The sequence below is a fragment of the Octodon degus genome, unplaced genomic scaffold (genome assembly GCF_000260255.1).
Source record: "Octodon degus isolate 3935 unplaced genomic scaffold, OctDeg1.0 scaffold00392, whole genome shotgun sequence".
Classification (NCBI taxonomy): Eukaryota; Metazoa; Chordata; class Mammalia; order Rodentia; family Octodontidae; genus Octodon; species Octodon degus.
The window spans coordinates 461,804-487,773 of record NW_004524968.1 but is presented as its reverse complement, the minus strand read 5'-3'; the positions used below and the strand labels follow the sequence as shown (position 1 = coordinate 487,773).

Genomic DNA, 25,970 nt, shown 5'->3' with positions numbered 1-25,970 from the left:
ACTAAATGGGCAGCAATTTGCTACAGCAATAGGACTGGCTACATGGCCTCCGCCTCCTTCTCACACTCTTCTCCACAGGCTTACCACCTCAGACTCTAAGGTGGAGCCTCCAAGGACCTATCCTGTCTTCCTAAGCAGAAGGTGTCACCGTTGTTCCTTTGCTTCACTCAAGCTGAGACATGACCCCTTTAAGACATCTGTCCTGGACACCTGACCCCAGATAGTCTGACCTGAATTTCTCTGCTAACGCTACATTGTGGGTTTATGTGTGCCCCCCAAGTTCCTGTGGGGAGATCTTATTCCCCCATCACCTCATTATTTGAAAACAGGGTGTTTAGAGAAGCAATTTAATGACAATGAGGTAATCAGAATGGGCAATGAACTCATCCAAATGGGATGTTATAAGAAAGGAGCATCTTGCCTGTGTATACAAAAGCAATGTAAATAGACACAGGGGCAAGATGGCTCTGGAAAGCTAAGAAGAGAAGTTTGAACCAGATCCTTCCCTCCTGGCACTCACAAGGAACCAGCCCTGCCCACGTCATGCCTTGATTTTATAGCCTCCACCACTGGGAGGCAACACATTCCTGCATTTCATGCTTCCTTGCCTGTGGGCTTTTGGTACCACGCCCTTATCAAATTAGCCCATGTGGCCCTGAACTTCTCCAGAGAACTGTTCACTCCTCAGTGTCTCTCACCACCCTTCTCCCCTAGGGTGGAGCAAACTAAAATAGGAAAAAAACTGTGCTTCTCTGAGTTGATGCCATAGCTTTGGCTTCCCACACACCTGACCATCTTCTTTATCTCGCCAAGAATCTTCTCTGTATTTTTGCTGACATTCTCCTTGGACAGTTCCAGGAGCCGGATCACCAGGTCTAGAGAGTAGCTGTCAGCCAATTTAAAGGTCTTGTATATTTCATGCCATTTCTGAATGTCATCTGAAGAGAATCAAATAAAGGAAGACGACAGTGTACCACAAGTGTGGATAATTAGTCCCACTGATTTTGTCCATGCAGAGGTTTGGAAACTATCACTCTGTACAAATCTACCTAGTCTGCTACTTGAGATTTTAAATTTAAATCTGAATTTTTATTAGTACATATCTGCATACATAATGATTGCATTTATTGTGGAGAGTTGGCACAGGCACAAAACACATCTTAACTGATGCATGTTTCCCATTTACCCTTACCCCACTCTTTGCATCTCTTAGTGCCCTTCCCATTTGTTCTATCTCCATTTTATTCAATTATTTTTCTTTTACCCCCTTCACTTTCCCTCCCTCCCATCTTCCTCCATCTCTTGTTCTCTTTCCCATTTGAAAAACATCTCCCTACTTCCTATTATTTATTGATCTTTATTTATATTTTGGTTTTCTCACATAACAGAAATCATGGCAAGTATGTCTGATTTGTTTCACTTAATTTTATCATTTCAAGATATAGCCACTTACCTATGAATATAAGTAAAGATTTATTGGTACATTCATTATAAAGCCATCTATATGTTTCATTATCAATGCCTACTACCTACATAATGTTCCATGTGAGATAAGAATATGTCTTCTTTCTACATTATCCTGCATTGCCTGAAACAATGGTTGAGGCAATATAGGTGACCACCGAATGTTTGTTAAGTGGAGGAAGAAGACAAACACATTTGAACACAGCACTCACTCAGGAGGCACAGCAGAGAAGACAAGAGGTCCTGAGAGACCAACGTGGAAAGGATAAATCTTCCTCATTGTACACTCTTGACCTTCAAATGTTGAAGGAAAGATCAGATGTCCCTTAGCTGTAGCTCAGCCCTGGCCAGCATGGCCTGGTGCCTCCTCATCCTGCTTCTTCTCATGTACCTACCTCCACAGTTGTCTCTGTTGAACAGAGGAAAATGCATCACAACAGGCCCACTGTTCCCTTTCAGGATGTAGCAGCTGCTGGGGGCACTTGACCACTCTTTCAGTGTAGTCTCATCCACAGGGGGAAACGAGATCTTGTGATCACAGCAGTACTTAGCGGTGGACCTGATGGTCTAGGAAGAGGGTAAGAGAGTCCTGTCTCCAAGACTATCCAGAAAGTGCCTAGGGCCTGGAGACATTCCAGAACCTCAGCAAAGAGCCCAGACAATGTGTAAGAGGTGCTGGCTTAGACATGGGTGAAGCTTTCTATTCAAGAAAGCTACCCTAGCTTTCATTCTCTCTCCAGCTGGGAGACAATATCTGTGGTGTTTGCAAGCTTGACAGTAACCCTAAGGACTAGGGACTGGGAAACTTAGAAGGTGAGGAAAAGGGTACCCAGAAAAGGATTTGAGTATCAGCTACATAGGTGTCTTCAAATGATCTGGTAGCATTTGAAATAAGCGTGTCATTTTGCTGTTACTACAACACAGTACCTGAGATAATCAACTTACAAACAAAAAAAGTTAGATGGAAATGGTGGCACACACCTATAATCCCAGCACTTTGGAATGCTGAGGCATGATTGTGAGTTTAAGCACAGCCTGGGCAACTTAGCAAATTTTGAGATCCTGTCTCCAAAAAAGAAAAAATAAATAAAATGGGCAGGGGATAGAACCCAATGTGACAAGCCTTGGCTCAATCCCCAGTAGCTGAAAAGAGGAAAGGTTTATTTTTGCTCACGGTTTTGGAGGATATAGTCCATAATCAATTAGTCCCATTGCTATAGACCTGTGATGAGGCAGCTTTCATGGCAGGAATGTGAGACAAAGCAAAACCTCTTACATCATGAGCCAAGGGGCAAAAAAAGAAAAAGAAAGATCCCAGGGTCCCACAGCCCTCTTCAGTGGCCTGAGGACCTCCCACAAGACTCTCAAAGTTTCCACTGTCTTTCCATAGCTCCACACCTAAGACTAAGGGTCTAACACATGGGTCCCTGAGGAGCATTTAAGATTCAAACTATAGCAATAAGCAAAAAGAAAAAGGGAAAAATAATTTTAAAATAAATTTTAGCTAACTTGAAATGTCAACAGTATGGGTAATCAATATAAAAAATGATCGGTTCACTTATATTCATTTCTTACACTCAGTTTTTAAAATCCAAAGTGTTTAAGCTCACAGCACATCTCACTGTGGACTGGGTATATTTCAAGTGCTCAAATATTACATTGGTCTGTGTATCTGTCAGAAAACACAGCTGTATGCAGTATTCTCTGATTGAAAGTGCAACAAATGTTGCTGTGTTTGTTATCGCTCTTGTGATTTCTGTCATCACCTGTCTAAGCACCACTATTCTTACTCCACATCAGCTATGGACCAGACCCTGCGAAGAGCACCAGTTGAGATTCTAATGAAGCAGAGGCTATTATATCCACTACCAACGTGAGAAAACAGAGGTTGAGAGGTGGAGACTGTTGCTCAGGGTTATACAGAAGAATTCATTGGAGTGATACCCAAAATACTGATCTTTCCAACTTTATCATTCTCTGGAGATCTTTCAATCAGCATAAATCCTAGAATCAGAATGCTTGAATGTTCTAGGGCCAAAGACACAGAAAAGGGTACACATGGATTCTGACCAAGGGAAACAGAGATAAGAGCAGATGCCTCTGACTCATACTACAGAAATATCCAGATATACATGTTAATATAAATGTTCATTATACGGCACATACATCTAAGATATCTGTTGTGTCATGATTATTTCATATACACACGATTATATCATGGCATGCATTATGAAATAAATAATTTTATATTATATATTTTGTTTTTCATATTATTAATAGTATGCCTTTTTTTTTTAAATAAGGCCTTGCTATGTACTCCAGGCTGGCCTCAAACTTGCAGCAATCCTCCTGCTCCAGCCTCCTGAGTGCTGAGACAACAGGTATGCACCACCATGCTCGGTAGTACACTTTCACAGTACAAAACACGTACATTTCTTGGGTGCCACTGGTGTATGTGCATGGCACATTTTAATCCATTTTTTATCCCCTTTTCCCTTCCACCCTCCAGCTCTTGATCCCCTTCCCATTTGAGAAAGATCTATCTCTCTACTCCGTATTATCTGTCTTTTAGTTGGCTCTTTCACAATGGAGTCTCCAGGTGGACCATTTTCCTACATCTGACGCCAGTTTATCTCTCTTTATGGTGGACTAGTACTCTGTTGGATGTAAATGCCACATTTTCTTTATCCATTCAACTGTTGGTAGACATATAGGCTGCTTCCAGGATCTAGCTATTATGAATCATGCTTCTATAAACAAAGGTATGCATATGTTAATGTAATATGATGTCTTTAACTCTTTTGAAGATACCTAGAAGGAGAATAGGTGGGTCAAATGGAATTTCTACTTTTAGTTTTTGGATAGATCTCCATATTGACTTTCCATAGTGGCTGTACTAGTTTACATACTACCAACAATGTACAAGTTTCCTTTTCATAGTTTTAAAGACAATATTTGTAAACCCTATGCTAAGTGGCAGGTATTGTGCTAAGCACTTTACAAGTATTAACAAGTGCTAATTGAATCTGCATAACAACTCTGAGGGGAGCTTTTATGAACTGGGTTTGACACTTGAGGAAACTGAAGTGCACACATGTAAAATAGATCACTTGTAAGTGGCAGAGGTGATGTGAAGCCAGGACAGTAGCTCAGAGTGACTGAGAAAAAAAAAAAAAAAAAAAAAAAAAACTATTGCTTCCTGAAAGTGCACTATGTCCTAGTTACAGATTTTCTCAGCAAACCTTTATTGAGGGCTTCTAGGACCTCAGGAGGCTGGGAAGAATACGAAGAAGCAGCCTCCTACTTAGAGTTGGACACTGGGAGGGAGACGCCATGGTGAGGAGCTGACCTTTCACACTCAAACTACTACAGCTGCGGGAGACAATGCCCAATGGGTAGCAAAACCACCTGTGAATAAGAAGAGTCCAGGAAGTTCTGAACTGCATTTAGCAGATCAGAGGCTCCTTGGAGGTTGCCAGCTGATGAATACTTCCAGTGTGAAGAATCAGTAGATTTGCTTGACAGACCTCCAACCACACTTCCCACCAACCACTTCCCTCCTGGGTCCTTAACTCCTTCCCAAAGAGCTCCACCTCCACCCAGGAACACCACCAACGCCTTGCTCACTTACCTCGAAAGGATCCCCACTGCTGAAGTCAAAGGAGAGGATGAGCTGGACATTCCGTGCAGGGAGCAGAACAAGCGGGTACGGAGTATTGATGGCAAAACCAGCGTCCATCAGGTGAATGAGTTCCCGGTTTCTCATTTCATTTTCTTTGATTTCACCTGCAGTACCCAGGAAGAGACCCATTGGTTCTGCACCTGACAGTCTATTCTAAGGCCAGAACACAGATATATGAAAGGCGTTGTTCACAATCTGAGCTGCAGAGCCTGCACAAAGCATATAAAAAGAACTGAAGGCTGATGTTCAGCCAGTGTTCACCTCTGCTATGGTTTGAGTGTGTCCAGTGTGGTGGTGTTGCAGCGGCAGGACCTTTAATAAGTGAGGCCTAAGAGGAGGTCATGGAGGTGCCGCCTTGCAAGGGATTATTTTTGGTCTCACAAAACAGATGGAGGAGATGTTAAGAGAGCAGCTTGTTATAAAATGAGGCCAGCCATGTGCTTGATGTCTCTGCATCTGGTCATTTCTCTTCCTGCATTTGCCTCATTCTGCCATGTTATGACACAGCCAACAAGGCCTTCACCAGAAGCTGAACAAAAGGGGCTACCCAAGACTTTCACTCTCTAAAACCCTGTGTTGAATAAGCCACTTTGTTACAGCAACAGAAAGTGCAGTAATGCCCTTTACAAGCCATGCACAAGGAGCAGCCACTTTAGAACACCCTATCCTGGAGGATGCACCCTTTCCTGACTTAAACAAACACAACAAGGCCCAAAACACAGAGATACGCACTGTAGTTTTGTCACCAAAGAGTAGGGATCTGCGCAGTGTGCCTTGGGGCAGAGCATTCATCGGCAGGAAAGCAGCATCTTAGGCAGATTATAAAGCAGCCCTGGAGAGGGCACTTGGACACCAAAGTCAGCTCTGCCCAAACACTGGGATAATACAAAATGACAGCCCATGTGGGCCAGATCCTATGACTGACTAATGAGGAATCAGAGGTTTTGTATCTTCTTAGAGGCAGCAAAACTATCAACTTTACAATGCCTTGAACTGTGAATCACCAGCCAGAGAACAGCTCCTCCAACCAGAACCATGGGTGCCTTCCCGCCCCACTCCACACCTCTGGGGAGAGATGCGATGAGATCATTTTGAGTCCCTTGTTTCCACTACCTCAGCCCACCCCACTTGGTAAGGCAGGCCAGGAGCTTTGTTACCTACCATATTTATACAAGAAGTTGTGAGTGGTCCCCCATTCCCACTTCAAAGAGCACAACGTAGTTTTAATTAGAACATTACAAATGTCGAGTATCTCTAGAGGGAGAAATTGAAAGGGAAAGGTGAGTTTAATGGAGTGAACAGAGCCCTGTCCCCTGATATTTTATGGAAGCCCTGATCAGCAGTGTGACTGTATTTGGGCACTTAGAGAAGACAAAGCTAAATGATGCCATAAGAGGAGGCCCTGATCCAACAGTTCTCATGTCCTATTGATGAGGAACAGACACCAGGGATGGCCATGCACAGAAGAAAGGTCATATGTGAATGGTGAGAAGGAGGCTGAGCATCCTCAGGCCCAGGTTAGAGGCACTAGGAGAAACCAGCCCTGCTAAGACCCAGGTTCTGGACTCCAGCCTTCAGAACAGACACTTACACATCTGCTATAAGGGCTTCCAGCTCAGTGGTGCTTCCTTATGGCAGCGTAAGCAGAATGACACAATGAGCTGGGAATGCCCAGCCTGTGCTGCTTTCTATCAGTTAAAGGTCTTAGGAGCAAACACTTGAGGGTTCAGAGAAGAGAGAGCCTGCCTCAAACCTACAGCTCCAGGGTGGGACCTGATCCCTGAGTTAGAACTTGCCAATCCCAGCATTCTGTTGAGCCACATTCTTAAAATAAATATAGATGATAGGACAGAGAAGGAGGAGGAGGAGGGGAGGAGAGGGGAGGGGAGAAGAGGAGAGGAGAGGACAGGAGAGAACAGGAGAGGAGAGGAGAAGAGAGGAGAGGAGAGGAGAGAAAAGCAGGCAGGCAGACAGACAGATACTGGGAGCCACTGAAACTGGAAATTGATGCTATGTAGAAGGGCAGGATGAGGCCTCACTGCCTAAAGCAGTCAAGCTACCTCAATCAAGAAAAACATCGTTGCTGGACATTGTGGGACATTAGTTGCTAGGCAACCAAAGTTATAAGTCTATCTTATAACTTTGCAAAGGCATAAATAAATGCTCCCTATTATTGTGTGGGGTCCTCTGCCAACCAGGCATGGTCCACCAGCTGACCTCAGCTATTATCTCTTGTCTTTCTTTTCTTTCTTTAGTTTTCTTGGAGCTTTTTTGGGTTGGAGTGTGTGTGTGTGTGTGTGTGTGTGTGTGTGTGTGTGCGTGCACGTGCGTGCAGGGTCTCACTATGCAGCACCAACTCATAGTAACCCTCCTGTTTTCAGCCTCCCCAGCACTGGCATTAAGGAGCACACCACCATGCCTGGACTCAGTGGCCGGCTCAGCATGCCCGGGGGCAGGGCCAGTGCAGCATGTGGTGCCAGGGATAGAATCCTGGCCTCTGCGCTTGTCTAAGAAGGTGCTTAGTCTGCTGAGCTATCTCACCGACCCTCTTGTCTTTATTTTCTAAAGCGTCTCACCATTTTCTTCTGGAGACCACAGAGAGACCAACAAATACCAATGAATGGATGGATAGATAGACAGCCAGATAGATAGTTATAGATCCACATAAACAGATATGGATATAAGTCATGGGGGCTTGGATCAAGTAGTCCTGCCCCCAAGCACACCCTATGTTGCTCAAGTCCCTTATGTACATGGTAAAGTTTTTGCATACTTCCAGTGCACATTCTCCCATGTACTTTACATCATCATGGATGCCCTGTGATGCTGTGATGCCCCCTGATACAATGTAAGGAGTTGCTGTATCATTTAGGAAATGTGGAAAGAACATGTCTGTGCCTGTTGAATGCAGGCATATGTGCTTAAATAGTTCTGATCCACAGTTGGTTGAATATGCAAATGCAAAACTTACATATACATAGACTGATTGCAAAGCTATAGATAAACCCAAATGGTTCTGCTCTTTGAAGAATGCTGACCAACATACTTGGCAATAGTCATTTATTATGTATTCTCTTCTAAGGTATTTTAGCAATCCATATACCTCTGCACCTCTTTGTGTAGCTCTTCGGTAGTTAATGACAGCTCACTGCATTTCAGCTTGATCTACGTCCTTTCCTGGCCTAATGAAGATGCCTGTAAGGTAAGTGGACAGAGCCCAGTGCAGAACTTGGCAGCAGCACATGCCTAGAAAGCCAGGCTCTTCCTGCAAGAGAAGAGTGGCATCCTACCTCACTTCTCAGACTTCACTCAGAATACTTCATAAATATCCTCTCTTTTGAAGAGAAGATAGAAGAGGCTGAAATCAACACAACTTCTTCAAGTCTGTGAATGTAGAGCCAAAAGAGGCAACAAAATGTTCCATGTAGCACAATGGTTTGAACCAACTTACATCCACAATGCTTAGCCACACAAGTAAATTTATGCACCTCATTTTACAACATGGCACATTAACGATGTGTGCTCCTTTTCGAGCACAAAGTGAAGTCATTATGGGAAAAACATAGAAGGCCAGACGCGGTAGCACACATTTGTAATCTTAGTCCTGGGAAAGTTGCAGCAAGAGGATCACCACAAATTCAAGGCCAATCTGGACTACATAATGAATACAAGGGCAGCCTAAACTACGCAGTGAGAGCCTGGATCAAAACAACAAACAAAAAGCATATTGGAGTGTGGTCACCACCATCTCTTTCCATGGACCATGCTCAAGGAGGGTTAATGGGAACATCACATCTCTGAGACAGAGCCAAGAGCCAGCGTTGGCTTTCCACAGACTTTGCTTGGGCACAAGGCTCACTGTCATTCTTCAGCTGCCTCCCACCCAGCACCTTCTGAAGGATACCTTCTACTTTAATCTCATCTAAGGGGAATCTGGACAAGAGCTACCCAAAACTATCAAGGTAATGGCAGCCTTGCTACTGAAATTGTAGGCCAGAAAAATGAGTAGACTGATTTTATGCAACAAAGGTAAAAGAGGAATTTTTGGTGAGATGGCAAAAGAGGAAGACAACAAAGGAAAAGCTTGAGAAAGGCTGAAGGTGGTGGAATTTGCATTCCTTTCATTTTTGTCCTTGGTGAGCTAGAGATTTGCTGATGAGAAGGGTACCCAGTGTCTGCCTCCATGCTGGGTGAGCACTGAGAAAAGTCAGCCTTTGGTGGCTTGTGGGAGAAGATCCAGGGCTGGGTTGTGTAAGGTGAGGACAGGCTGCCTCTGAGTCATTTCAGGCCTCGGTGAGCAGTTTTGCCTCTGCTGTGGCTGATGCATATGACATCACTCAGAATTTCCTGCCAGGAACCTGTTCTCTCCTTTCCCCTCTGGAATTTTTCTCCACTTTCATGGGTGGATGGGTGTTTATCACTTTCAGGCATCAGAGATGGCTTGTTTGTCCACTCTCCCTCTCTCCCAGGAGATTGTGAGACTGCCAGGCCAGACAAGTGGTCTGTCCATTCCCTCTGTGACCCCTGGGCCTGAGCTGTATTGACAAATCAGGACATCCTCGGTAGAAGAATGGAGCTCAGGACATCTGGTCACCCCTGCAACCGCCCCTTAAAGAACAGTCTAGAGGTGGATCAGTGAGACAAGGAAGCAGGTTCATGAAGTTGACACTTACCAGACATCTCATTTTTTAAAAAGAATTTGGAGGATGAATGCCTCTGGCCTGAATCCTCTTCCTGTTTCATGAGGCATTGTATCCATTGTTCCAGGAACCTCCCCAGCTCATCTGGGGAGACCTCATTCCAGTTCTGCATCATCTCAGTCATCTGTCTGTGTACAGTCTCATCAACTTCCTCTACCCCAAGAAACCCAGGTGGTTGCCCAATTAGATTAGGTCCATGTACTGCATATAACAAGAGCCACTCATGCCTCACCCCATCTCTTCTCCTCCAATGCACCAGCAGCTCCTCTTGCAACTGCTTGTCACAGCTTTGGCAGCCCTCTTGTCCCTCATCTGCTGGTGACCCCAGCTTTGCCTGGTTTTGTCTTATTTTCATTCTCCTTTGTTCTTCTGCCTCTCTTTCTCCTTTCCATGCTGGAATTCAGGGTTTAGTTCTAAGCCCTGTCTACCTCCACTCTTACCCATACACATTAATTGGCCCTCTCTTTCTCATCCAGATGCTAATTCTGTGCACATTTATTGAGCACTTACCAATACCAGCCCCATCTCTAAGAGCTTTACATCAATTATGTCCTTCAATCTTCACTACATTAGGAGGAATGTAGGATTATCTCCCTTACACACAACAGAAATGTGAAGGCAGATGCAACCACATGCCCTTCCCCACTACTTTCCCTGTTATGGTTATCTTACAGCAACCAGCAATCTAGGGATCTAATCCTATCCTTCATATGTTCAGCTCATGCCATGTCCTAAGGCCAATACAGATTAGTTAGCACTTGATCTTAGCCAAAAGGCTGAGAAGCAATTTAGATTAGCAAAGGAAGACTTCACTGGCTTTTACAAATTAGGGATTTTCTGGCTTGTGGCCATTATGGGATGGTTGTTATATATGCTGGAGCCAGATTGCTTGGTTGGGTCTGGGAGTCAGCACTGCTGTTCATAAGCTATGTCATTTTGGATGTGTTATTCGATCCCTCCCTCAGTTTCATCATTTGAAAACTATGGATTCCCAGATTGCCAGCTTCCCAGAGTCATTGAGAAGACCAAACTCAGGGATGTGTAAGTGGCCTGTGGAACACAGCTTGGCACAATAGCGAGATGCTCATCAGCACTCCCACTGGCTAGGATCCCTCCTTCTAGAACACTGACAGTTGGCTAGAACTGAATGACTGCTGACCCACTGGATTTCCTCCAGGCCTCCCACTTCTCATCTCCCTAGCCCCAGCCTACTTCCTTTCACACAGTGCTGTTTCCCACCTGGCCACTGGAGGCCTGACACTTTCCTGAGAGAGACTATGTTGGTGAAGGGAAAAGAGAAGCAAGTTTTCACCTCCTGCCGGCCTGCCCACCTGTGTCTGGGGCCCCACCACTCTCTTCATGCTGCCCTGTTCTCTGTGTCATCCACAGAGCTGTTGCTGTTTGTGAGCAGCTTCTCATGCACAGACCTTCTGTTCCAGCCTCCAGGTTTTGGTACAGGTCCTGGAGCTTCGGCAGGATGCTGGGGGCATTTGGGCATTCTACGTAAGTAATCACCAAGTGCAGCAGCTTCTCTAGAACAGTCCCTGCTCAGAGACAAAAGACAACCCTGAGAGTGCATACATACCATCCCTGCCTTCCCTGTCAGGTCCTCTTGTGATTCTTTTACTGGTGCTGTTCATACAATAAGCAACTTCCTTCATGGGTTTTCCTGGTAAAATCTCTCACCAGCAATTCACAGAGCAGCTTCAGTGGGTGAGGAATGGCCCAAAGCAACATCCCTCCTGGGCACCCTCAGTCACTGACTGGGGCTGGGAAGCCCAACTCGCTTGCTCTCAGTGAGGCAGAGTATGAGTCTAACCTATGTCCCAGGGTCTCCTCAGGACCAGGCTGGGACCTCACCCTGTCAAGGTTTTTTCATTTCCTTTGCTTCCTTCCAGTTTGCTTCTGAAGAGACCAACCTGAAAAGCTGAGCTATATCTCATCCTGCTCCATCCCCAAGCTGGCACTGCCATTAAGAGCTGAGTGGCTTCTTCACCAGCCCAGAGTCAGCAAGGACTCCAGTAGGAGTCTTTCTCCCTCAGGCTCAACACATCTCAGGCCATGTTCTGACTTGGGTTCTCATTAATCATATGACCACAAACACATTCACTTCATTCCCCAGATCTCCAGTTTCCTCATCTGTTAAAACTTCCGAAGGCCGGCCTTCATAGCAGCACTAGTCACCATCACCAAAATGTACAGTCTGAGTGTTCATCACAGATGATGGGCAGCTAAGGTGTAGCACAGTCATGCCATGGGACACCATGCAGCTACCAGAAGGAATGACAGTTCCACGTGCACCATCGCATGGACAGACTTTGAAGACATTACTCTTAGTGAAATCAAATCAGACACAGAAGGACCAATATTGTAGGATTTCACTTACAGGATGTCCTGCTCCACTTGGGGTGCTTTAGAACATTTATTTTCTCACAGCTCTGGAGGCTGGGAGGCACAAGTCAACATGCCGGCAGATCTGATGCCTCTGCAGGGTGTGCCCTGCAGTTCGTATAGTACCAGCCTGCAGTGTCCTCATACAACAGAGGGACCAGCTAGCTCTCTGAGACCTCTTTTATAAGGGATTTTATCCTATCATGAGCTTCCATGCTCATTGCTAAATTACCACCCAGGGATTCCAATGCTTAATAACATTGCCTAGGGGATTTAGATTTCAGCATATGAATTTTAAGGAGACAAACTTTTAGTCTGTTGCAGAGGAGGTACTTAAAAGAGGTAGATTCAGAGATGTAAATCAGAAGAGAGGCACCAGTGAGGGACTGGGACAAGGAAAGAGGAAGTTACTGTATAATGAATATCAAAGTCAAATTTGGGCATGATGAAAAAGGTTGAGGTATAGATAATGGTAAGGGGTTCACAACATTGTGCGTAGATTTAATCTCACTGAATTGGACATTTCTGAATAATTCACATGAGCAATATTGTGATATATATTTCTTGCCATATACATAAATTGTTTTTCATGAATGGAGGGTGAGAGTGAGGTGGAGGTTTCTGAGTGAAAAAGAATTGTGTGCAGATGGCACAGACCCTGAGGTAAGAGTACAGAAGAAGGACAAGTATCTGGAGCAAACTGAGCGAGTGGAGGGGAAGGAAGGGTTGGGAGTGCTTGTGTTACCCCAAACTCCATCTACTGAAATCCTAACCTCCAGTGGGTTGCACTAAGAAATAGAAGTTTTGACAGCATTTCTGTCACAAGGTTGGAGCTCATATTAAAGTGATGAATGTCCTCATAAAGGAACTCCAGAGAGCTCTCCTATTGTCCTTGGTTGTAAGAATACAAGGAGCTGGCAGTCTGCCTCAAGCAGAAGGTTCTGCCCAGAATCTGCCCCTACCATAACCTGATCCTAGACAGCCAACTTCCGGAACTGAAATATAAATTTCTGTTGATTATGAGTCTCCCAGACCATAGGCCTTCATTATAGCAGCCTTCTTACTGAGGCAGGGCAACTCTACTCTGTGCTCGCTAATCTCCCTAGGCACACAGGGTGACATTAGCCAGCTTCCCCTGGGGACAGTGGGGACCCTGTACTGATTCTGGTCAACAGGAAGTGACTGGAAGTGATACATGTTACTTCCAGGCCTGGCCACAAAAGCCTTCTGTGACCCTCCAACTCTCTTATGGATAAAACAGAGACCCTGTGTCAGTGAAGAGTAACGAGATACCCACAGCTTGTTCCCACCTAGGAGAGAGTGGCTCAGATCCATCACCCAAAGCATATCACTTTTTTCATGAACCGAGCATACATCTTTGCATCTTAAATCAAAGCAATGTGGGGACCAGACATGGTGGTGTATGTCCGTAAGGTGTATGTCCACAGGAAAAGGCTAGGTAATTATAAAGCAAAGGCATGCATCTGCCTCACAGTTTAGAGGTTGGTAAGTGCAACATCAAGGTGCTGGCATCTTGTAAGAGATTCCTGCAGCATCATCTGCAGGAAGGGAAAAAGAAAAAGGGCAGGAAAGGGTGAAAGCAAGCAAGCAAGGGACGTTGGGCTGACTCTTACAACAAACCCACTCTTGCCACAATTAACCCATCTCTGTGATTTCAATGATGGGACCCACTCACAGCCATTCCCACCCAAGCAGCAGAGGCAGCCATAGCACTTCCTTGGATGGTGCTGAGTACAGAAGCTCATTGTATCTGACATTCTGAGGCCTGTGGCTGGCCTACATCATCAAAAGCAACTCCCCACAATGAGGGACGCTTACCTTTTAGCTGTTCTATTTTGGTTTTCAATTTTTCCTTTAGCATTGATAACTGATCTGCAAGAAAGCAAAGACCAGGACAAAGTCTCTCTGTACACTACAGCCACCAGCTCTGGAGTTGAGTGTTTGTAAGGCAAAATGCAGGCAATCATAGCATCTGCTTTCCACAGTTATTACAATGATCATGGCATAAGGCAGATGTTAACTACTACTTCTTAGTGCTTTTATCTATATGCTGTAGAAGAATTTTTTTTCTTTTTTTGCATTTTATGGAAGGGTCTACAGGGTGTTCAGGGTCTACTACCAGATCGAACTCATGGTGATCTGCCTGTTTACAGCCTCCCAAGTGATGGGATTACAGGCACATACCACCATGCCCAGTCTTAATCACCATCTCAGTGTGCCCCAGGGCAGGGCTGGCATGGCAAGCCCAGGGATCACAGCCCCGGCCCCTGCACCTCCTTGCATGCACTTTAATCCACTGAGCTATTTGACCAGCCCTTATGCTGTAGAGGAGATAACTCACTGAATTCCCCTATTACAATTATTACCCTGTGTTACAGATGCAGACTCTGAGGCACCGAGAGGTGAAGTAACTTTCCAGAGGTCTTAGAGCATACATGAGCCAGAACAACATTCCTCCAAGGGAGCCTACACTTTATCCTTGCTGCCCCCAAAAAGACTTAAGAGATAATGACAAATTTAGAAAATGCAATTGCTAAATAATGACACAAAGATCTGTCTTCTGCTCTGCATAGGAAAACTATGACAAACATCTTGTACAAAATATCTATAGACTTTAGCCCTTCTGTTCCCCAAATACTCACTCAAAATATAATGTCTAATTTCTTCAAGGCTAGCCAGAGCACTTCCCCATAATCCTGCAGAGAAAACAGAAATAAAACTAAAACTCTATCATGCAACTGGTATGGTTGGTTTGCATAAGGTGCTGTTTGTATCCTAGCTGGAAAAGAAGATCCTTCCCTAGTTCAGTAGATGTTAATAAGCCAATCATAGGGCACCAAGGCAGCAGTGAAAAAGCAAGACAAGTTCCTTTCCTCATAACTGTTCTATTCCGGGGAGGGAGCCAGCTCACTGTTGTGGATGGAGTCACCTCAAGTGCAATGATTATTAGCACTTCTCCAAGTGTTTCCCAGCCTCCCTTGCAGCTAGGTGGAAGTCAAGGTTGGTCAATGCAAAATACAGTGGGGGCTTCTGGGGAGTGTTTGCTGTTGTACTAAAACAAAGCACAATGATATGGATGCAACAGCCATGCTGTGGTGAGGAAGAATTTAGCAAAAATGTGAATATGAATACACTCAAGGTGAAAGAGCAGCAATCCAGAATCCTCTGAGTCCTCATGCTTAAATGTGGCACAGCTAACCCAGTGTTATCAGCTGCTTGCCTGTGGTGTGTTTTGTTTTGCTTTGTTTAGTTTACAAGACAATTAAACCCACATTTTTCAGAACACTCTGGTAGTGACCTCAACCAAGCACATTGGTATGTGATATGGGGAGACATAATGAACAAGTTGTCAAAGACACACATAGATATTGACACTAGTATGTCATGATTAGAAAAACTAAAACTAGAATTCATGAAGTATTGGTAAAGATATATAGGAATTGGAACCTTTGTATACTATTAGTGAGATTATAAAATGATGCAGTAATATGGTGGTCTAGGAAATAATTAAACCTAATTAATATATGATCCAATAATTTGACTTCTAAGTGGATCCAAAGGAACCAAAAGCAGGGCCTCAGACATTTATACGTTCATATTCATGGCAACATTCTTCACAATAACTTAAAAGTAGCAGCAATTAAAGTGTTCATTCAACAAAAAAAATTGATAAATGTAAAGTGGTCTCTAGAGACAAAAGAATATTATTTTTTAAAAGGAAAAAAACTCTGTGCTATGCTACAGCACAGATGAACCTTGAAATATGATGCTAAGTGAAATAAGCCAATCATAAAAAGACAAATCCTGTATGATTTCATTTACATCTGATACTTTCTGGAGACAGAAAGTAGGAACTTGAGAACCAGATGTAGTGGGCATATATGTAACTCCAGAACTTTGGGAGCCTGAAGAAGGAAGATTACAAATATGAATCCAGCTTGTGCAACTGAGCAATTTAGTGACACCCTGCCTGACAATTTAAAATAGGCTGGGGATGTAACTCAGTGCAGTGCCCCTAGGTTCAACCTTTAGTAGTGGGGAAAAAGGGATAACAAAGAAGAAAGATCTTGACCTGGGTGTGACGGTGCACTCCTGTTGTCCCAGCAATTTAGGAGGCTGAGAGGAGAGGGTCACTGAGCACACAGGTTTGAGACCAGCCTAGGCAACACAGTCAGACCTGTCTCAAAAAATGAGTAGGAATTCAAAACCTGAGGTGCAAGCAAGAAACTAACAATCCCGGTGACAATTGACAGCAGTTCAGGACTGGCAGTGGATATGGATGAATGTGGATGGACTATGGAAACAGAGAGATGAGACAAAAAGGAGTTACAATCCGAGTGAACATGCCATATAAGGGAAAAGTGAAGATCGGAGGTGACCATTTAAGGACCCGGCTCTGGTCACCATGTAGATGAGAAGGCTATTTCCGGGGAAGAAACATGAAGTAGGAAGACACGGGTCTTCTTGCTATTTCTGTTTGGGTGCTGCCACATGGGACACACAGTGCATCTCAGAATTATTTTCTGAATACCTGATTATTCAGCTATCCTTGAGTTTCTAGCACTGTGGGTTTCTGTGTTTTTGGTTTGTTTCTGATTGTTGTTGGTGGTGGTGGTATTGATGTTGATGGTGGTGGTGCTGGTGGTGGTGGTGGTGGTGGTGGTGGTGGCGGTGGGGTGTGTGTGTATGTGTGTAAGTCATATCCACATCTAAATCTGTGTGAAAAATTTCAGCCCTGAACTTGAGCCTTCTAAGAAACCATCTCTCCCAGGTCAACCAATAAGATACCAGGCATCTATTATGTTAAGAAGATCCAAGAGAAACTGAAGACTCCAAAGAAAGAACACTTCTCTGAATACACTTGCAGAAACACAGGAGGTTGATGGAGCCAGACTTTCAGTGGGAGCATTCTTGCATCTCCATGTCCCACCCCACTTAATCCCATCTGTCTGACCCCGTACTACCTTTCAAGAAGGACAAGTCTCGCTCTGGTTCAGGCTTATGTTTGACCAGTTTTCCCTCTTGGAATTTGCTTCCAAAGTGGGTGACAGGTACGTAGGCACCAAGTGTAGGATAACCAGCATGGTAAGGGGTAAATTCAAACCAGGCATCTGGGGAGGCAATACAAAGAGTGAGTTGGAAGCACAAATCAAGCAAAGCAGTAAGTTTTGACGGAAGATCTATGGCCAGGTGTGCTGGTGCATCCCTGTAATCCCAGCACTCAGGAGGCTGGGGCAGGAAGATCACCATGAATTTGAAGGTAGCCTGGACTGCATAAGTGAGTTCAAGGCCAGCCTGTACTACATAGAAAGACCTTATCTCAGAAGAAAATAAAAAGGATCTATGAAATGAGAAATGACAACCAAAACACTGGCACACTAGAAACAGACTGTGTTCTCAGAAACAACTGGGGGACTTCATCCCAGATCTTTCAGAATTATTATTCAGTACAAGCAGTACTATTTCCAAAACTTTCTGTTTCCAGTATTTCTCCAAACTTGATCCCTCATTCTGTCTTCCTCCTTCATCTCACTGTAGATGCAACTTCACAGGGTGTGGAGTGCAGAACAGTCCAGACACAAAACAGCACAGAGAGCCCTCTGTGGGTGCAGGGAAGTCACAGGAAGATTTCAAGGAAGGAAGGTCAATGGGGAATTAATTACAAGAATCTTCCAAGCTGGGTGTGATGACTCTTGCCTATAATCCCAGCACTCTGGGAGACTGAGGTAGAAGGATTACAAATTCAAATCCAGGCTGGGGGACCTAAAGAGACCTTGTCTCAAAAAAGAAAAAGAGCTGGGGAGTGCCTCAGAGCAAAGGCCCTGAGTTCAATTTTTAGGCTTGTGGACATGCATGATACAGAGAGATAGAGATAGAAAGATAGAGATGATATATATATATGTGTGTGTGTGTGTGTGTGTGTGTGTGTGTGTGTGTGTGTGTGTGTATTGGAAGAGACTAGGTATTGGAGATGGAGAGAGAGAGAGAGAGAGAGAGAGAGAGAGAGAGAGAGAGAAGAAAAAGAGGAGAGAGAGAGAGAATCTTCCAAAGAGACTATAATACCCACTCTGGGATGAACCTGGCTCATACGATCACAGATTACAATGAAGAAAAGTGACTTAGAGGTCTTGGGTAGGAGGACAGGATGGGGCTGGTTATGGGAAGAAGTATTTCACCTCTATGCACTCCAGTGGAGAAAACAGCACCAGGGTCCACGTGGGAATGAAGCATTCATCCCAACGACTTCTGAGCCTTAAAATACTAGAACACGTCCAAGCATTTAGACCCTTGCCTCAGAGTGAGAAATCAGGGCTTGCTGTTGAACCAAGAAGTGTATTGTATGCTTAGGAAAATGGGTCAGGATGCTTAATCTCAGGAGAGAGACTGGGGATCAAAGGACAAATTGGTGTGTCAAGACATGAACACAGAAGGAAGACTACTAAAAATGACAAAGGGGTCAGTGAATGACAGGGAGGATATGACGCAAGACTATTGTGTGCACATATAAAAATTCCACAGTGAAACCCATTATGCCTGTATAATTAAGATACACCAATTTAAAAAGGAAAATTGGAATATGCTATAATAAAGTTGCCAGTACAATAAAAAAGGGGGGATGTCTGGAAAGCCACTAACATTTAAGTGGTCATTAGAACCTTGGAGGAAGAAGCGGCATAAAAACAGAAACACTGCTCCCTGCCCCCATGCCTGGGTCCCTGAAACATCCTTCATTACAATTTTCTTGGTCCACACAAAAAGTGTGTGGCATTGCTCACCTGCTGGGATGTCCCTTTGTCCTTCCAAGGACAGAGCACCCTGTCCTGGCAACTTTCTTCTAGGACCTTGCTGGAGACCTCACAGGGACAGAGAAGGTCAGGGCAACAGCCCCACATTTCACTCACAGCCTTTCACTTCCTGCCTGCCAGCCCCACCCTCCAAATGTTTGCTTACTCTGCACTTCTTCCTTCTTCTTGCTGTAGTACAGGTCACCATCAATGGCTGCAAATATTGGGTAGGGGAATGCCCCTTCTTCCACATGCTTCACCATATTGGATAAGCAAGAGTTCTGCAGCTTTGGAGAGAAAGTGCAATGAATGGTTTTTAAAACAAGTGTCTTGTATGTCCCTTTCCTCCATCCCCTGGGAAGCAGCAACTGAGTCTTTACTTTTGTCTGCCACCTATACCTCAGCTGTGGCTAAAAGTGCAGGCTCTGGAGCTTGTCTGCCCTGCTTGGGCTCCCATATCTACCATGTACTCACTGGGTGATCACCGACAATTTCTCTCATCTCTTCCTTCCTCAGCTCCTCCCTCTGGATAACATGGAATATTCCATGATACTGTCACTCATGACCTGTGACCTACACTCAGGATTACTTGCTCAGAGCTTTGGGTTTTGACCATTTTACAACACCGAAAGCAAGGCTGTAGCAAGGCATCAAAGTCTTGTTGCTCCCTCCAAATCTGCCTTGGAAACCCATGTCTCCTGGTGTAAAAGGAAAGTTTCTTTCTAGGTATTGGAAATACATACTTTGATGGAGAAACTGTAACTTGAAATCCTTTAGAATATTAAATAGCACAGCAGAAGAAGTGCAACTGGGTGGAAGGAGGGATTTACTCAAAAAATTAACCCCCAGTGAGTCCTCCAAATGTTTCCCATGTTGCATAAATCTGTGTGAACAAGAGCCACTAACAGAAGATGAACACAAGGCTTATGTCTGCAACTTCTAAATGCCACACTGGATTAAGAATATTCTTCCTGTGGGGGACCTGCCAGTTAGCTCAACTGTTTAAGTGCCTGTTCATGCAAATGCAGTCAGGTGCAGAATACCTCGGCTCTATTTCCACCTCCACCTGCATTACCATACCTCCCCTTAAGGCAGCCTGAGCCAGCCAAAAAAAAAAAAAAAAAAAAAAAAAAAAATCATAAAAAAGCTTTGTTTCCATTTAAAAATAAATAAAAATAATATTCTTCCTGCTAACATATCTCTCAAAGTACAATATCATGCTGCTAACCATAGGGACTATGTTGTCAAGCAGGTCTCTAGAACTTATTCATTTATTGTGCATAGCTGAAAATTTATATATTAAGCGAAATAAGCACACACAGAATTTAAAGGGATAGAACTCAGGTTAAGTGCTCTTCATTGGCCAAGCAATGGCTGTGACTCATCCACATGGTTGACACTGACAAAGGATCTACAATCTGAGGTACAGGATCTCATGATAAATCCTGAGGGGATTTCACTGACCTTCTCAGACCCAAAAGCTACAACTCTTGTTGCATAGGTCTTGCTTTACCTTGGTCTTAACCATCCAGCAGAAAAGTATAAAAACAAAGTATAAGAAGTAAAGCCATGGTGTTATGTTGCTGTAGGGGACTCAGGTCAACAATTACTGACATTGCCAGTGAAGCGGAAGGCCCAATACTATTATGGACTACTGGACTCGTTTAGGATATTTTGCTGAGTTAACACACTTATAATATTCAAATAACGGAACTAAACAAAAAAGGTGATACAGATGAATGTCCATTTTGTATCTGTGTATTCAAAATGGTTGGGATAGATATATAGTTACATTCTCTTAATGAATAGAGGGATTTGTTTTAATAGTGTTTGTAAATAGGTTATCATGTCCCCATCTTGGACAGCAATTAACCACTAGGAAGAATGTATGCAATGTGTTAATTATTGAAACTGTCCTACCAATTTGGTTTGAAACTGTCTCATTGCTATTTGTTTCTCAATAAAATTATGGAAAAAATTTTTTTAAAAAAATCAGAAAAAAAAGTGCTCTTACCACCCATGTATGCATGCATGCATGTGCACGTGCACACACACACACACACACACACACACACACACACAAACATACCCCTTCAAATATAGGGGAGGGGAAGAGAGAGAGAGAGGCAATTGCACCTCCATGTTCATATTACCCACAGATACCTGGTCTACACTGTCATTTCTACTTTATCTTTTTTTTTTTTTTTCTGTACGAGGGATTGAACTCAGGACCTCATGCTTTCCAGGCAAGTGCTTAAGCCACTGAGCTATCTTCCTAACCCTTTTGTTGTTGTTTGGTTGGTTGGTTGGTTGGTTGGTTGGGTTTTTTTTGGTGGAACTGGGGATTGAACTCAGACCCTTGTGCTTGCCAGGGAAGCACTTATTCCACTGAGCCATATCCCCGGCCCCCTACACTGTCATTTCTAAACACCACCTGTTCCCCTTGGCCATATAGTCTGGTAGAAATCAGTCATTTCACTTTCCTTCTCTTCCCTTGTCCCCATCTCATAGTCTTCTAAGAGCCTATGCTTTTATTTCTATGAGTAGAACAACTGCTCACCCTAACCCTCCCCTGTGACAGCCACAGCCTGTACCAAGGTCACCTGATAGCCATACCTGCTTGGACCTGCGTAGCCCCTGCCCTAACCTGACCAGGTGATGCCTTCAGGCAGTTTGGGATTGGATCCTGGATCCGTTGGGCAGAGGCTCTGCGGGTGAACATAAGGATGCTCTAAGGCTGGGGAAAGCATTTTCCCCTAAGCACATGAAGAAGCAAAAGAATTCAGTCTGCCCAAAGTAAGAATAATGAAATGAAAGTGCAGAGAGGAGCATGGTGGTCCATTGCTGTGATCCCAGCCTTTGCTAGGGTAGAAGGACTGAGAGTTTGAGACAAGCTTGGATTGCATAACAAGACTCTGTCTCAAAAAAGAAAAGAGAAAGGAAGAGGAGAAAACTAAAAAGAAAAAGGAAGACAAGGGGGAAAAAAACTAGACACAGTGACACACATCCCTGAAATCTCAGCAGTAGAAGGCTGAGGTAAGAGGATCACTGCAAGTTTGAGGTCAACCTGGTGAGTGTAAGGCCAGCCTGAGCTAGTGATACCCTGTATCAATAAAGAAAAGAAAACCTTAAAAGACTTCATAACGGAGATGTTAGTGCAGAACTCTGGTAACTTCCAACCTAGAATCCCAGAGCTCAGCAGGGGGTGACTTACTTCCCTGGTTTGCTTGGAGACAACTATGTAGGCCCAAAAGTCCGTCAGAGAGTAATTCTCCAACTTTGCTGCCTCAGTGGTTTTCTTTATGCTGGAATCCAAGTCCCACTCCTTCTGGTCAAATCGATGCTTCAGCTCATCCTCAATGCCTTTTATGTTCCCATCTTCAGTGTAGAAGGAAGACAGTGCCCTGTGGGAAGAAGACAGGGATGAGCAGAGGATTGGAACTGCAGATAAGAGAGGCTGGAGGGCTGGGAGTGGGCCAGGCCATCTCTAACCCAAATGCCTCCCTCTAGGAGTAGGTAACAACAGGGAAAATGGACAACAAATTTACTTAAAGCAAATAAGACCACACAAGATAAAACCCCAGGGAGGCATCCAATATCCTCTGGGGCAATTCTTCCATTTTACAGGCAAGAAATGAGAATGAAATGGAAAAAATGACTCCTGAGAGCCAAATAACTTTTTTTTAGACTAATATGTATGGATAGGGTCATGTGGGATTGCTACATACAGTCTACAGATTTTCAGTTATAAACTTACATCATATTCAAAACCAACCAAAACAGGAAGGATAAGATTATTCTTAACCTACAGTGGGAGCCATTGAGGCCCAGCGAGGGTAAGTAACTTCCCCAAGACCATACAGGGAATAGTAAGATGAATTGAACTTGTTTCTAGGTAATTTGCCATCACACTGTATTTACTGAGGAGTCTTGGCACAAAAAAAAATTGAGAACAAGTCTTGGTAGAGAGGAATTTTCAGAGGAACACCTTGCTTGCTAGCTCCTAGTAAAGAGATTTGATAGTTGTTCACTCACTAAATATCTGAACTCATATTTAAATATTGATATTCCATTGTGTTACTGGGAAACTTTGAAGTGCATTTGGAACAAGTTAAACATGAAACATTCCGCACCCCAATACTGTGTGGATTGAACACACAGTGGAAGGTCCTTTACATTAAGCTATATCCCCAAATCTTTTAATTTTTTTATGGTGAGACTGGCCCTCCCTAAGCGGCCCAGGCTGGGCTCAAACTTGTGGTCCTTCCACTTCAGTGTACGTCAGTGTCCCAGAAAGCTGGGATTATAGGCATGTGCTGCCACACCCAATGACAAGCACACATTCACCATCCAAGGAGAATTTGGCATCCAAATGGGAATGTACTAAGAGTGTACAGTTTGACAACAAGAATGACAAACATCTCATTAATCATTTCTGGATTACTTTTGTGCCAAATGTTCAGATATATTGGGTTGAAAAGAAAACATACCACAATGATTCATGTCACACTTTCTTTTTACTTTTTCACTGAGGCTACTAGAAAAAATCAAATCGACTAAGGTGATTCACGTTATATCTCTATTGGACAGCCCTGATCTGGATGCTTCACGTGTGCTGCACTGTTTCAGGCAGTAGCCTTGTGAGGCCAGTACTGTTACCTCTTTGACGGCTAAGGAGACTGGGGGTCCAGGACTGGGAACAAGCCATTGGAATACAAGCTTACCTAACCACAGGCTGCAGTAGGGTGACCTCCAGGGAGCAATAAGGAGAGAAGTCCTGTGCTTCAGGGTTTAACAGCACCCCTCAAGTTGGGAACAGGGTAGGCCTTCTAACCCTCAAGCCCCATCACCTAGCACATTAACCTCTGGGGATACACAGGAGTGTTAGGTGTGACCCCTCAGGACCCACCTCACCACCAAGCTCTCAGCTCTGCTGTTTATACCTTTGTTCCCACTAATCTCACTCTCCATATCCAGCTCAAAACCCAATGCAGCCTTTTCTCCTGAGCTAAAAAGTGCCAAGATTAACTAGGAGTGTGTGACCCAGGCTTGGAAGCAGGTGCCCAGGCAGGAGTGCTCCCTCCCTGTCATGCGTGGCCTGGCCCAGGAGAAAGCCCTGCACAGTTTAATGTGATTCTGTGCACAAAACCTGCAAAGTCACAGGAAGTCACAGCCTATGCACCTAAAGTGTAAAACTGTACCTGAACGAGTAAAAGTCCTTTGATGTCATATTTGTCTCAGGCCTTTTTGTGATACAAAACAGACATTTGGTGTTTGTCCTGGGTTCCTGGCAGAGAATGTCTAAAACCTTGGAATTCCTGAGGATTGGGGTGTGGGTGCACCTTTTCTTCTGAGATGGCTCTTGGGGATAGAGGGACCTTGAATGACTTTGGGATAGGTTTGAGACACTAGAAAGGTCAAATCTCAGCTGGAAGCTTGATACTTTCGGCCCCTCCAACTTCTGGCGGCCAGTGGTTTAGGCTTCCACATATAGGTAATGAAGCCTACAGAGAGCGCCCTCAGCAACAGGCTCAGACAATGCCTGTGTTGGGAGCTCCCAGGGATGCAGGAAGGGTTGTGCCCCTGGAGAAGGGTGGGAGCCACACGTGCCTTCCCATACCTTGCTCTGCCACCTCTTCCATTTGCCCCTGTATTGCTCCCTTTAATAAAACAGAGAACATAATAAGAGTGTGCTTCTAAGTTTTGCAAGCTATTCTAGGCAATTATCAAAACTAGGAAGAAGTTTTGGGAATCCCCAGTTTATATTCCATCTGTCAGAAGTTCTGGGGGCCAGGAGCTTGCCTCTGGTATCTGAGTACAAGTAGTCTTGGGGGGCCAGATGCTCACCCAAGGTGGACAGTGTCAGGATGAAGTTAAACTGCAGGACACTCTGTGGTGTCAGAGTGGAAGAAGTTATGTCAGAAAAGACAGTTGATCCAGGTGCACAACTGTAATCCTGGCACTTTGGGAAGCCAACATAGAACAGTCACAAGTTCAAGTCCTACATGAGCAACTTAGCAAAATCCTGTCTCAAAATAAAAAGGAAATGCTAGAGACGTAAGTCAGTGTCAGTTCAAGTCCCAGCAGTGGCAGGAAAAAAAGAAAAAGACAGCAGAGTGCTGGTTACCAGAACACAGGGCGGTAGAAAAGTGGGAAGATAGGGTAGGTGGAGAAGTTCACTAACAAAGTTCATCTGCAAAGGCACAGTCACATAGAAAGAGTAATTTCAGGGGTTCTACCAATACATGATGAGTATAGTTTGTAGTGCTGTACCACACTGTTGAAAATTAGGAGAGAAGATTTTGAATGTTTTTGTCACAAAGAAATGATAAAGGTTTGAGGTTGGCCAGATAGCTCAGCTGATTAAAGTGCCTGCTTAGACAGACTCAGGGACGAGAGTTCGATCCCCTCTGGCATGCCGTACCAGCCCCAGCCCCGGGGTGCGCTGAGACAGTGATTGAGACTGGGCGTGGTGGTGTGTGCTTGTAATCCCAGCACTTGGGAGGCTGAAAACAGGAGAATCACTATGAGTCTGATCTGTGTAGTGAGACCTATAGACCCTGTACTAAATACATTTAAAATAAATAAATAAAATTAAAAAAGAAATGATAAAGGTTTGAGATGCTGAAGAACATGTGTCTGGAGTGCCCCATACACAACATATACATGTGATGAGACACCACACGGATGTACAATTATCTTTTAATTGAAAAATAAAAGCCAAGCACATGGTGCACACATTTAACCCCAGTATTCTAGGAGACTGAGGAAGGATCTAAACTTTGAGTCCAGTCTACACAACTGAATAATTTAAGAAGACCTTCTCTCAAAATAAAAAGTAGAAGGGCCAGGGAGATGGCTCAGTAGAGTAAGCGCTTCCCTGGCAAGTGCAAGGACCTGAGTTCAATCCCTAGTTCTGCCAAAAAA

The 25,970-nt window shown here is 44.2% G+C and overlaps 1 protein-coding gene across 1 annotated transcript in view; it reads right to left on the bottom strand.

Moving 5' to 3' along the window:
* Nucleotides 1-334: 334 nt before the first annotated feature.
* The window catches only part of Pla2g4c (phospholipase A2 group IVC), a 30,430-nt gene continuing 4,794 nt past the window's right edge, over nt 335-25,970 (bottom strand). The window contains exons 5-16 of the mRNA XM_012513258.2: nt 22,258-22,447; nt 19,210-19,330; nt 17,223-17,369; nt 14,901-14,954; nt 14,077-14,130; nt 11,274-11,390; nt 9,820-9,999; nt 6,308-6,400; nt 5,096-5,250; nt 1,860-2,031; nt 793-938; nt 335-421 (exon numbers count right to left, since the gene is read on the bottom strand). Coding sequence (XP_012368712.1) covers nt 335-421; nt 793-938; nt 1,860-2,031; nt 5,096-5,250; nt 6,308-6,400; nt 9,820-9,999; nt 11,274-11,390; nt 14,077-14,130; nt 14,901-14,954; nt 17,223-17,369; nt 19,210-19,330; nt 22,258-22,447 — 1,516 coding nt within the window. The remainder of the gene's footprint in view (nt 422-792; nt 939-1,859; nt 2,032-5,095; nt 5,251-6,307; nt 6,401-9,819; nt 10,000-11,273; nt 11,391-14,076; nt 14,131-14,900; nt 14,955-17,222; nt 17,370-19,209; nt 19,331-22,257; nt 22,448-25,970) is intronic.